Source organism: Hylobates moloch, unplaced genomic scaffold (assembly GCF_009828535.3).
Source record: "Hylobates moloch isolate HMO894 unplaced genomic scaffold, HMol_V3 SCAFFOLD_4, whole genome shotgun sequence".
Classification (NCBI taxonomy): Eukaryota; Metazoa; Chordata; class Mammalia; order Primates; family Hylobatidae; genus Hylobates; species Hylobates moloch.
In genome coordinates, this window is record NW_026652279.1 from 53,173,135 (window position 1) to 53,186,079 (window position 12,945).

General features: G+C 38.0%; 2 protein-coding genes across 6 annotated transcripts in view; one reads left to right on the plus strand and one right to left on the minus strand.

The window, feature by feature from the left end:
* DZIP3 (DAZ interacting zinc finger protein 3) overlaps positions 1 to 6,191 on the minus strand; it is a 125,030-nt gene extending 118,839 nt beyond the window's left edge. For 2 of the 4 annotated variants that reach the window (XM_032150217.2, XM_032150218.2), the window contains exon 1: positions 6,035 to 6,189. The gene's annotated coding sequence lies outside the window, so the exon portion shown is untranslated. Of the gene's footprint in view, positions 1 to 6,034 lie in introns of all 4 variants that reach the window. The other 2 variants (XM_058437539.1, XM_058437538.1) reach the window with 2 other exon arrangements.
* Positions 6,192 to 6,289: 98 nt separating this feature from the next.
* The window catches only part of CIP2A (cellular inhibitor of PP2A), a 38,232-nt gene continuing 31,576 nt past the window's right edge, over positions 6,290 to 12,945 (plus strand). For both annotated transcript variants that reach the window (XM_032150226.2, XM_032150227.2), the window contains exons 1-2: positions 6,290 to 6,602; positions 10,932 to 11,079. In XM_032150226.2, the coding sequence (XP_032006117.1) occupies positions 6,501 to 6,602; positions 10,932 to 11,079 (250 nt within the window). In that variant the 5' untranslated portion in view covers positions 6,290 to 6,500. The remainder of the gene's footprint in view (positions 6,603 to 10,931; positions 11,080 to 12,945) is intronic.

Consider the following 12,945-nt stretch of genomic DNA (forward strand, 5'->3'; position numbering starts at 1 on the left):
TCAAGTGTTCATTAAATATACAGGAGATGAATGAATGAACAATTAGCCCTGTGTTCACACCCCTGGTATAATTCCCATATTACAAAACTTAGTATTCTGCAAACTCTGCAGTTCTGTCAAAACTATAATTCAAGTCTTCATTCAGTCTAATTCATTTACTATTACTTAAACCCTGGTTACTAGAGATTATATATTCAGGATAGAAGACAATATGTTCTTTCTAGATTTTTCCAGAAGAAATAAAGGAGCTAGACAGCCCTAAATTTGAGTTACAAGATGCCGAGCAAGTGTTATTTACTTCCATCAGGTGTGTTTCTGAAACTATAAATTATGGAAAATATCTATGCAAAATCTAAAGTACAGACAGTAATAAAAATTTATAGGTGGGTGTGGTGGCTGATGTCTGTAATCCCAGCACTTTGGAAGGCTGAGGCAGGATTGCTTGAGGCCAGCAGACTGAGTCCAGCCTAGGCAACATAGCAAGACCCTGTCTCTAAAAAAAATTTAAAAATTAGGCAGGTGTGGTGGTGCATGCTTGTAGTCCCAGCTACCCATAGGCTAAAGTGGGAGGATTGCTGGAGGCTGCAATAAGCTATTAATCATGCCACTGCACTCCAGTCTGCGCAACCAAATGAGATGCTCTCTCTCCTACAAAACAACAACAACAACAAAATCACGAAGAGAAATTTTATGCCAATCTTTGAAGAATGAAGGAAGTGGATACTTAATATTTTACCCTAAAAAATACCATGTGTTTCTACAGTATTCGATTTCCCTTAATAGTACTTATTCTGGTTTGTCTATTTCACCAACAAAATCTAATCTCTTTGAAAAAGAACTGGCATTCAATGAACATTTGATGAATAAATGACTATTAGCATTTAAAAATGTATTTACCTGACTGGTTAAAATTATTATACATTTTTTAAGTGAAATGGAGATGTTTACTTTAGCTATTGTCTTTTTAAAAGTTTTTGGTCTATTAGCCTTTACTTTCTGCTGTGAAGAAAAAAACACAAAACAAAACCAAAATATAAAATACATGGCATAAAAAAATGATTTTTATTTAAAAATATACTAAGGAATGCAGCCATAAAAAAGAACGAGATCATGTCCTTTTCAGGAACATGCATGGATCTGAAGGCCATTATCCTTAGCAAATTAATGCAAGAAAACCAAATACTGCATATTCTTAATCATAAATGGGAGCTAAATGATAAGAACACATAGACACATACAGGGGAACAACACACATTGGGCACTATCGGAGGGCAGAAGGTGGGAGGAGGAAGAGGATTAGGAAAAATAACTAACGGGTACTAGGCTTAAAACCTGGGTGATGAAGTCATCTGTACAACAAACTCCCATGACACAAGTTTACCTATGTAACAAACCTGCACATGTACCCCAAACTTAAAAGTTATATATATATAGAGAGAGAGAGAGAGAGAGGGAGAGGGGTTGGGGGGGGAGAGAGAGAGAGAGAGATGTCCTAAGACTTCAACTTTAAATAACCTAGATGTACTAAGACTTCAACTTTTAAAAACCTAGAAAAACAACAAAGTAAATAAAAGATGAATGTATACGGATGAAATTAATAAAAACAAGAGTAGTGATCCTGAAATCAAAGAAAAATGAGAATTAATAAAATGAAAGTTGGTTCTTGAAAAGCTGAATAAAATGGACAAACCAATGGAAAGCCCAACTAAGAAAAAATATAGATAACATAGAATGAAAATGGAAATTTAGAACTACCATGAGATTAAGAGATGTACTGGAATACTGAATGCAACGTTTTATCGGTAAATTTTTAATATAGAGAAACAATTATTATGCTAAAAAACTCTATATCTAAAATTAAGGAAAGGCAGAATAAATTATCAGATCCATAACTATACTAGAAATTCAAGGTCAGGCATGGTAGCTCATGCCTATAATCCCAGGACTTTAGGAAGCTGAGGCGAGCAGATCACTTGAGACCAGGAGTTTGAGACCAGCGTGGGCAACATGGTGAAACCCCATATCTACAAAAAATAGAAAAATTAGCCAGGCATCGTGGGGCATGCCTGTGGTCCCAGGGAGGATGAGGTGGGAAGATAAGCCCAGGAAGGTCAAGGTTGCAATGAGCCGTGATCATGCCACTGCACTCCAGCCTGGGCAACAGAGTGAAACCATATCCAAAAAAAAAAAGAAAGAAAGAAATTCAAATATTTGCTAAATTTCTACCATCTACCACTAAATAAACTATCAAGCTTAATGATTTTACAGGACAGCTGTGTACAGCCTACAAGGATCAGATAATTTCTATGATTCTTATTATCCCATAGCATAAAAAAGATGAAACACTTCCAATTTCTTTTTCAATGGTAACATATAATTCAAATTTGATGTGAGAATAAAGAAAAATATTACTGAAAATGCTCACTTATGAACAGGTATATAATAAAATCCTGAATAAAATACCAGCAAGTCAAAACCTGAAGCATAGAAAAACACAGGATTGTTACTACTGTCTACATGACCTTGGGAAAATTACTTCCCCTTCCTCTGTCTTAGTTTTTTCATCTTTAGAATGGAGATCATAATAGTTCCTACAGCATGGGGTTGTTATAAAGATTAGATAGGTAAGTAGAAAGTCCTTAGGACAGTGCTTGGCACATGGCAAATGCTCAATAAGTGTAAACTATTATTATCCCAAGAACAAAAAGGCAACATAATCCACTGTGTTATAATTTTAAAGTGAAAAATAAAATAGATAAATGTGAAAACTGGGTAATTTTTGGCAGACATTTTTAAGAATGAAACAGATATAAAAGCCAATCTCTTAAACATGATAAGTATCAAAAGCCAATAGCACAAATTATACTAAGTGTTAAAACACTGTTCATTCTCATTAAATTAAGTAATGTAACAAAGCTGTTCAAAGTTAACATGATTTTCCATATTTTGGAGCTTACACTAATGCAATAATGTAAGACAACAAATACTGGAAGAGGTGAGGTAATTATTTGCAGATGATATATAGGTAGAAAGTCTAAGTAAACCAATCTCTATTAGAATAAACGTAATGAGAAATAAACATAATAAGAATGGAACAAGACAGTATGACAAATTATATAAAATCTCACTGAACATAAAATATACCCTGAATACTTTTTTTTTTTTTTTTTTTTGAGACAGGGTCTTCCTCCTGTTGCCCACATTGCCCAGGTTGGAGTGCAGTGGGGCAAACACGGCTTACTGCAGCCTTGACTTCCCAGGTTCAGGTGTTCCTCCCACGACAGCCTCCTGAGTAGCTGGGACTACAGGCATGCACCACCCACACCCAGCTAATTTTCTGTATTTTTAGTAGAGATGGGGTTTCACCATATTGCCCAAGCTGGTCTTGAACTCCTGGCCTCAAGAGATCCTCCTGCCTCAGCCTCCCAAAGTGCTGGGATAAAAGGCATGAGCCACCACACCTGGCATACCCTTAATACTTTCTATTAACTAACTCAGCGGTATCTGTATCTTCCCATTCATCCAACCTAAAAACTTATTATCTGCTAGACTCATCCCTCTCTTCACGCCTCACATCCACTATCAGTCACCAAATCCTACCTATTTTACTTCATATATACTTCTCAAATTTGTCACCTCTTTTCTATCTCCACCTCGATTATCCTGGTTGTCCTTCAGAAGGCTCCAGAAAATTAGTGTCCCTCTTTCCAGTCTTATCCTCCCCAAAACCATAGTTCATTCAGCTGCCAGAGTAATCAATCTAAAAACAAACCTGACTAGACCAGGTGCCAGTTTAAAACCAGAGATTGCCACGGACTTCAGGATGGAGTCCAAGTTTAAGGCTAATAAGGCCTTTGGTCATTGGGACCCAGACTCATCTCTTTTTTTTTTTTTTGACAGAGTCTCACTCTGCCACCCAGGCTACAGTGCAGTGGCACAATCACACTCACTGCAGCCTCAAGCGATCACCCCAACTCAGCCTCCAGAGTAGCTAGGACTACAAGTGAGCACACCCATGCCCGGCTAATTTTTTCATTTTTTGTAGAGATGGCATTTCACTATGTTGCCTAGGCTGGCTCCAACTCCTGGGTTCAAGGTCCTCCTGCCTTAGTCTCCCAAAAAAACTGGAAATTAAAGGCGTGAGCCACTGCTCCTGGCCTCCTGCTCCTTTTCTTCCCTTTTTGAGGCCTAAAAGTATGGATCGGTGTTTCTCAAATTAGGATATGCAAGTATCTCTGATTAAAAATGTCAAGACTTATCACAGCTAGAAACGATACATCTTACTAAACTTACAACATCAATTTTGGTGAAGATTTTTTGAGAAAGACATTTGATATTAATTACAGAAGAGAATACAAAATTTGTATGACTGCTTAAGTCAAAATCCAACAAAGATGGCACTGATAGCACGCAGCTTTGCGCGTTACCCTGGGGTTCTGAATGGGGACGATGCTGACACACCATTACAGATGAAAAGTCCAACACTATCAAACTCTGATCATTTCATTTGCCAATGAGGCACTGACTGTAACACTGAAAACTTAATTATGCCAGATGACAGCTGACACTTTAAATTAATTCATTTTTTAACCATCTCCAAGACCGTACAGTACCTCATCTCTACTCCTCTCCTCCTCGTTCTTTCTACACTAGCCACATGGCATCCTTGTTGTTTCTGGCATACAGTAACCCACTTTAGGGTCTTTCTTTGCCATTTCCTCTATCTAAAAACCTTTTCCCACAGAATACGGCTCCCTTTCTCAACTCCTTGAAGCATTTCCCCAAATGTTGCTTTCTTAATGAGGTCTATCCTGACCTCCCCATTTCCCTTATCAATTACCAACACTATTCTAGAGTAATAACGTCTATTTTTGTCTTTATATCATTTTCCTTATTTATTGTGTTTATTATTTGGTTCCCCACCAGAATGTAAGTTGCATGCCCGTAGTATTTTTGTTTTTTTCACTGAGTCTATTGTGTGTAGAAAAGTGCTTAGCACATTGCAGATTCTCAATGAATTACCTATTGAATGAACAGTCCTATGAACCAGGTATTTCTCTTAGCCAGATTTTACCTAATGAAGATTCTGCAGCAGTGAGAACTTGCCTAGAGTCACATCCTCAAAGGTGGAGCTAACCTGGCTCTCTACTCTTTACCATTGCTGCATGTTACTGCATGGTGCCTCTCACTTATGTGGTGAATTTCAAAAGAACTATTTTATATGTTTCCCTTACTAGACAGCTCCCTCATAGCAGGGGATACTATCTTCATCTCTGTTCCCTGACTGGCAGTTTCTAACCCATGTTACACGCTCTATAATTGTTTACGGAATGAATGAAAGCATAAATGAACACATAAGCTACCCAAAGATTTTTACATGACTGTCCCAACTGGTTAAATCATTTTTATCTTTCAGATTTAGTTTTAAACTTTTATAAAAAACAAAACTAAAACACCAAACCTGTCTTCAAAAATCTAGTAATTCAAAAAATGTTTTTTGAAGTGAAAAAACATGATTTCTGATAAACGATTTAATTAAGTGGAAATGTATCCTACTCTTACAATTTCTACATCCTGGTTTTTAAAGCTTTATTCGGCGTTAGGAAATACTAAGCAAAAAGCTCCAAAACCAGTAACTGACTCGCTTCATTATATACACATGCAATAATATTAAGTTAACTCCGACAAAAAAAAAAACGCCAATAGTGCCATTTTCGTAGACATCGAGAATTATAAACAATCAATCATGCCAGAGAGAAACAGACACCTTCACTTACAAAAACTGACGCTAACGAGAACACCCTCCGGAGCAATACCTGGCCCAGGGTCAGCAGGAGGTAGTCTTCTCGAATAAATGTGACAAATACTATGGTCAGGGCATGACTAATTTGCCACATAATGCCAATAGGTTGACTCTGCGAAACTACCATCCCCGGGCAGAAGGGGCGGGTGTAGGAGAGATTTAAAAACGAGGACCCTCCCAGGCCGCCTCAAAATCTAAGGCCCAAAGATTCTTCTCCTCAGAGCTCCTCACCGTGTCTAGACTAGGGGCAAGCGACCATTTCTCAGGTAGAGGATGACGCACAAACGAAAAACCGGCCATCCAACATGAAGGACGAAGAAGCGCACGAAATCACAGCGCACAGCTGAACCAGGACTCCCCCTTCGCCTAACCGATTCCTCTCCCGAGAAATCGCGAGATTTCTCGCCTTCACGGGATCTCAAGCCGAAACCTCGCGGCCTCTCAGACGAGGGTGTGTTAGCAGGGGCAGCTCCCAACCCCCCTCCCGGACCCACGAAACACCTCGACCCCTGGCCCACCCCGGCCGTCACCGAGAACGGTCCCCCAGGGTGCCTAGGGACTTCCGGGGACCGACCGGATCCGGAAGCTTCTGGGAGCGAGGGGGTGGGGCCGAAAAAATCAAAAAAAGCGCGGCGAAAGCTAAAGGCCGGCGCAGGCTGGGCGGTGGTGGTCCCTAAGCCGGGCCACGGCCGGTGCGATGGACCCCACTGCCTGTTTGAAGTCCTTGCTCCTGACTGTCAGTCAGTACAAAGTCGTGAAGTCAGAGGCGAACACCACTCAGCTTTTGCGGCACTTGGAGGTGAGAGGCTCTGGGTGGAGGACAGATGGGGCTCCCCTTAGTAATTCTTATTTCACAGTGAGGCCGAGGAGTGGCGGCCCCAACCTGGGAAAGAAAGGACAGTCCTTCGATCCCTCTGTTGTCTTTTCGTGCTGGTAAAGGCGAGTGAGTGTCGGGGTTCCGCTGGCCGCAGCGAGAGGCAAGAGCGCTCACTGAAGGCTCCAGGAAAAGCGGGAGTGGGGCAAAAGGTTGGGAAGTTTAGGCTGTGTTTCGAGTAGGTAACGGAAAAAGCTCGGAATTTTACCTTTTCCTTTGCTTCTAGTTTTGGTTTTTCTACGAAACCAAGCCCTCAATACACAACTATTCTCAGTGACGGGATATCATGATTAAAACTTGGTTTTGCCCTTCGGTAATCTATAATTGAATTTGTTGCTTACTGCTCTTATTTGAACTCGGGTTGAACTCAAACTTGAAAAACATTATTTCAACCTTAAGAAGCACTTCCCCTTCCTAGTAAGCGTAATCCTTTTTCTTTACCAAAATACATTGCTCACAGTTTTTTTTTTGAGACGGATTTGTCTGTCCCGGCGGAACATGGCCGACTCGGCTCACTGCAACTCGCCTCCGGTTCACCCATTCTCTGCCTCACCTCTCGATACTGGGACACCAGGCCCCCCACCACCCCGGCTAATTTTTTGTATTTTGGTAGAGACGGCTTTCACCTGGTCTCGGCCCGCCTCGGCCTCCCAAAGTGCTGGGATTACAAGCGTGAGCCACCGCGCCCGGCCTGCTCAGTTTTTTAATCTTAGAATGCTGAATTGCCTTTTTTTCTATTCTAGTGATATGTGTCCAGACGATTCCGTTTGTTTTAGGATCTTAATCTTCTGCTGTCATTTGTTTTGCATTTACGGAATTCAAACTAACATTGACCTCAGTTTAATTTTTTTAAAGCTCAATTAAGGCTTATTTTAACTCTGTGTCACAGCTTTCCTCTGTTAAGGTAGAATTGAACATAATTTAAAAATATATTGTATTTGTTATATTAACCCTATGATAAAAGACTAATGTGCCAAAAATTTGTAAAATATTACAGGAAAAAAATGATTTCCAGTAGTAGACCAACAGCAGCTGTTAGTGAAGCTGCTGTTGTATTAAATGTGTCTGTCTTTTCTTGAGCTTCACTGGTGCTCTTTTCCCTACTTCAGGTGCCCATCTCCTAAGTACATTTGTTTTCTCTTTTTCATTCTTTACTTTAAGAAGTGCCTGCAAACCTAATAATCAAGGTGTTAGCTGTTAAATGCTTAAGGCTTTGCTTCTGAATTAGCATAGGCTCCAGAAGCCACAGAATAAGCAGGGCCGTCAGTTTAATTTAAAAATTGGGAGTTAAGCATTTTGTATGCTATTCTGAAGCATTACCTTTCTTTGAATAAACAGGTAGGTTGTGCATTGAAAGAGATTTAAGGCCAGGCACAGTGGCTTACACCTGTAATTCCAGCACTTTGGGAGGCCGAGGCCAGCGGATCACCTGAGGTCGGGAGTTTGAGACCAGCCTGACCAACATGGCGAAACCCCGTCTCTACTAAAAATACAAAAATTACCTGGGCGTGGCGTCTCTCTGTTGTCCCAGCTACTCGGGAGGCTGAGGCTGGAGAATCGCTTGAACTCTGGAGGCTGAGGTTACGTGAGTTGAGATCGCACCACTGCACTCCAACATGGGTGACAGAGTGAGACTCCGTCTCAAAGAAAAAAAAAAAAAAAAAAAAAAGAGAGAGACTTAAACAAAATATGGGATGAGGCCTTTACTGTATTCCTAAACTTTCAAGGGGTTTACAGAAAACTCTTCTACCATTGTTGCAAAGGTATGAAGAGCACTGGCTTCTGGTTACTACTACAAAGGACTTTTTGTAATTAAGAGATAACATACAGAGCATAAAGTGCATTAATCTTAAGTGAAGAGTTTGATAGTTTTTAATATATAGGTACCGTAGCTACCATATTGGTAGCTAACATATAGGTAGAGTAGCTACCACCTGTATCATGATACAGAACATTTGTAGCCCCATAGGGTTTCTCCATTGCCCCTTCACATAAGGTTCGGATAAGTAAACTCATACAATATGTACTCTTGTGTCTGGCCTTTTCTGCTCAATATAATCTGTGAAATTCATGTTGCACATGTACCACTACTTCATTTTTTTTTATTATTGCTGTGTAGAATTCTATTGTATAAGTGTACCACATTTTACATACACTTTCCTGTTGATAGGCATTTGGGTTGTTTACATTTCTGGGTGGAATTAAGAATAAAGCTGTTGTAGACATACGTTTTTTGCGGATATATGCACACATTTATATACTTCGGAGTAGAATTGTTAGAGCATTGGGTAGGCATATGTTCCGTTTTAGTTGAAACTGCCAAACAATTTTCTGAAATATGCCGTTTTACCTTCCCACTAGCAATATGTGAAATTTGCCATCACTCATCTACACCAACCCTTGATGTTTTCATATTTCTTAATTTTAACCATTTTGGTTGACAGTATTTATATTTTTAATGGTGAATGTCTTTGTGCAGACTTCACGAAGAGCAAGATCTGAGTATGCAAAGAGAGATAGGTATCATGTGAAAGGAGATTATTCATTCTTCTGTACTTCTCCCACACTTTTATAGCCCCATGCAGAGTGTAGGCTTTGAATGTTTGATGACTGCCAAGCTGAGCTAATCTGATTTTTAATGATGGTGTTTCATAGCACTAATTTTGTGCAGTGATTAAAAGCATGAATTCAGGAACCAAGCTGCCTAGATATGAATTCCAGTTGTGCTTCTTTACTATCAGTGTGTGCCTCAGTTTACTCATCTGCAAAACAAAATAGTGGTACCTACCTTATAGAGTTATTATGAAGATGAAAAGAGTTCACATATGTAAAGTGCCTAGATCGATGCCTAGACCATAGTAAGTGCTATATAAGTATTAGTTATTATTAAAATAAATTATCTTTGTATTAAGACATTCAGTATAAGTAAAGGGAAAAACTTGTAAAGCAATTTTTATTTTACCTAGTACATAAAATTATTACATGTTAGACAATTTATGTTATTGAGATACAGGACCAATCCTGTAGAGAATCATTTTTAAAACAGAAGATGTCTTATTCTGGAGAGCTAGATTTATAAATAAGCAACAGGGTAATGCCCACAGTATTTCCTACCCCAGAATATCTGTTATGATATTCTGACACAAATATGAGTGTCTGCACTCTCATATTTGGACTTATTTTTTCTCTTATAGACTTTTACTTTAGTAATGTTAAAACACTCCTTGGGAACAGATAATGTGGAACGCTTATCAGCAAAGCTTTAGAAGAAAAACTGATGTGGGTGAGAGAATAAAGGAAGGATACAGAAAGGAAAGATTACAGGGATGCTAAAAAAGCCTGCTTAGGCTTGATCTTATTAAAATAAGTATTCAGGACAGAGTTAGTCTTATTCTAAGGTAACTAATGGTGTTTCCATCTTTGTAGAAAAGATATGCTTTGTAATAAATACATCTATAAAGTATGTTGAAAATTCATACTTTGTGACAACTGCTTTTGGCCTTTAGTTCCAGCTTTACCTCCTCTCTTCTCTCTCTCACTCTGTGTGTGTGTGTGTGTATGTGTGTCTGTGCATGCGTATATGTGGCTTATAGATTACAAGAAAGTAAAAAAAAAAAAAATGGAATAATCAGAAATAAAATTTTTCAGTGCCTTGCCTGGCTACTTAAAAAAAGATTCACTTTTCACTTCCTTCTTTGTAATCCCTTAACTTCTGAGCTCACCTCTTGTCTTTGGGAAGAAGCAGAAGGAATAATCCCATAGCTACCCTCTGGGCTTCATTTTTCATTCTCCTCCCTCAAAGTAAGTAGAATGTACTAGAATTTATTTGCATAGTAAATATATTGGTACTAGAGTGCAGATTTGTTGGCGATGCCTTCATTGCATGTTCAATGTAGTGTGAAGGAGAAATATTGCTAGGAACTCAAAAGTTTGCTAACTTAAGAAATAGAAATATAATGTACTATAGGATAGTATAATAGGCAGACCTAACCGAGATGGTATAAGAAGCTAAGAAAAGCTTCCTGGTGGAAATTATTTTAAACTGAGATCCAAATGATTACTTTAGCTAGGGAGGGAGGGATTAGGTAATTGATGGGTAATCTAGGCAGGGGTGAATTTTTCACAGCATGTGTGAATTTTTTAAATTGGGAAGGTAGCAGTGGCACTTTGAAGGAACTGAGTTTTTTATTTGAAATGGAGAAGAGATGAAAATTGCCATCGCTTAACCAACATATTTTGATTACTATTTTATAGGTAATTTCTGGACAGAAACTCACACGACTATTTACATCAAATCAGATATTAACAAGTGAATGCTTGAGTTGCCTTGTAGAGCTACTTGAAGACCCCAACATAAGTGCTTCACTGATCTTAAGTATTATCGGTTTGCTGTCTCAACTAGGTAATGCATTTAATTTCTCCTTTTTAGTTTTTGGAAGATGTATGAACAATCTTTTAAAGTGCAGGCTTATTTATAGAATCTCTTAAAGAATGATTCACCTTCAAAGACTTCTCAGTCTAATGTGCATTGTGAATCTTTTGACACTGAGAAAGTCATAGCTACTGATCAAAGAATCATCCTTTTGTAACAGATTACACTGAATTTAGAACTAAAGTGTAAAAGTACTGATGTTGTTTTTTCTATCTTTCCCCCCATATCTTTAGTTTTTAAATGTTCATTTAGTGGTCACTTTACTCCAATTTGGGGCAGGGCAGTGGGGATATTTCTTTGTGTGATTATAATAATAATGTATGCATAGTTTAAAAACTTCTAGTGATCCAGAAGTATTAACACAGGGCAGCATTGTCCAATAAAACTTTCTTCAGTGACAGAATGGTTTTAAAACTGTGTTATCCAATATAGCAGCCACTAGCCACATGGAGCTATTAAGCATTTGAAGTGTGGGTAATGGACTAAGGAACTGAATCTTTAATTTCAATTAATCTAAATTTAAATAGCCACATGAAGGCTAGTGGCTACCAAATTAGACAGCCCAAACATAGAGTAAAATGGGATGAGCTTGTACCCATTACCACCAGCCCTCACCTTTTCAGCTTTGAGGATATAATCTCATTTAATGGTTTGATATGTTTCTTTGCAGATATTTTTCTATGCTGTAACAAAACCATACTTTTGGATCTTTAATTGGTTGTTTTCAGCACAAATGGTGTTGTGGAGCACCAGATGTTTCTTTCCCTATCAGTATCTTTAATAGCTGCCTAGTGTGATAATTACAGGTTATTGTAATTTATTCAACTATTCCCCTAATAGTGGACACTCAACTTTAAGTTTTTGCTATTGGAATCAATAGTGCAGTGAACATTCTATGTAATTTTGCTCAAATATTAGTGTGTTTCTATTAGATAAATTCCATTAGAATTTCTAGATCATTCTAAAATTTGATAACCATTACTAAATTTCTTTCCAAAAAGATTCTTCCACTTCTAACATCCACTAAGAGTTTGAATGAATATGCCAGTCACTTCCAACATTTATACTTTAGAAGCATTTGAGGTTTACAGAAAAATTGAAATGATAATCTTTTTAAATTAATTTTTTCACAGATACATAATATTTATACAAACTTATGGGGTACATATGATATTTTGTTACCTGCATAAAGTATGTGATGATCAATTCAGGGTATTTAGGATATCCATCACAAATGAGGATTTATCATTTCTATGTATTTAGAACATTTCAAGTCCTATTTTGAAATATACAATATATTGTTAACTATAGTAACCTTACTCTACTATCAAACATTAGAACTTATTCCATCTGATTGTGTGTTTATATCCATTAATCAATCTGTCTTCATCTCCCCCGCTAACGGCTCCCCCTCACACCTCCCACCACCATGCCCTCACCCATATGCTTCCCAGCTTCTGGTAACTGTCATTCTCCACTTATATGAGATCAACTTTTTTAGCTCCTACACGTGAATGAATACATGCAATATTTTTCTTTCTGTGTCTGGCTTATTTCACTTAACCTAATGGCCTTCAGTTTCATCCGTGTTGCTGCAAATGGCATGCATTCTTTTATATGGCCAAATAGTATTCCATTGTGTAAATATACCATAAAGTGATAATCTTTTAATATTCAAAGTAAATGATTTTAATTTGATACTAAAATAAATTAGTATCAAAGAAAAAGCTTGCTACAAATGTGTAAACAAGTTTTTTCTTTGATACTAGTTTATTTTGCATAGAGAAATCATTTGAATTTCTGAATTGGAGGATTATCATAAAGAAAATAAGAAAA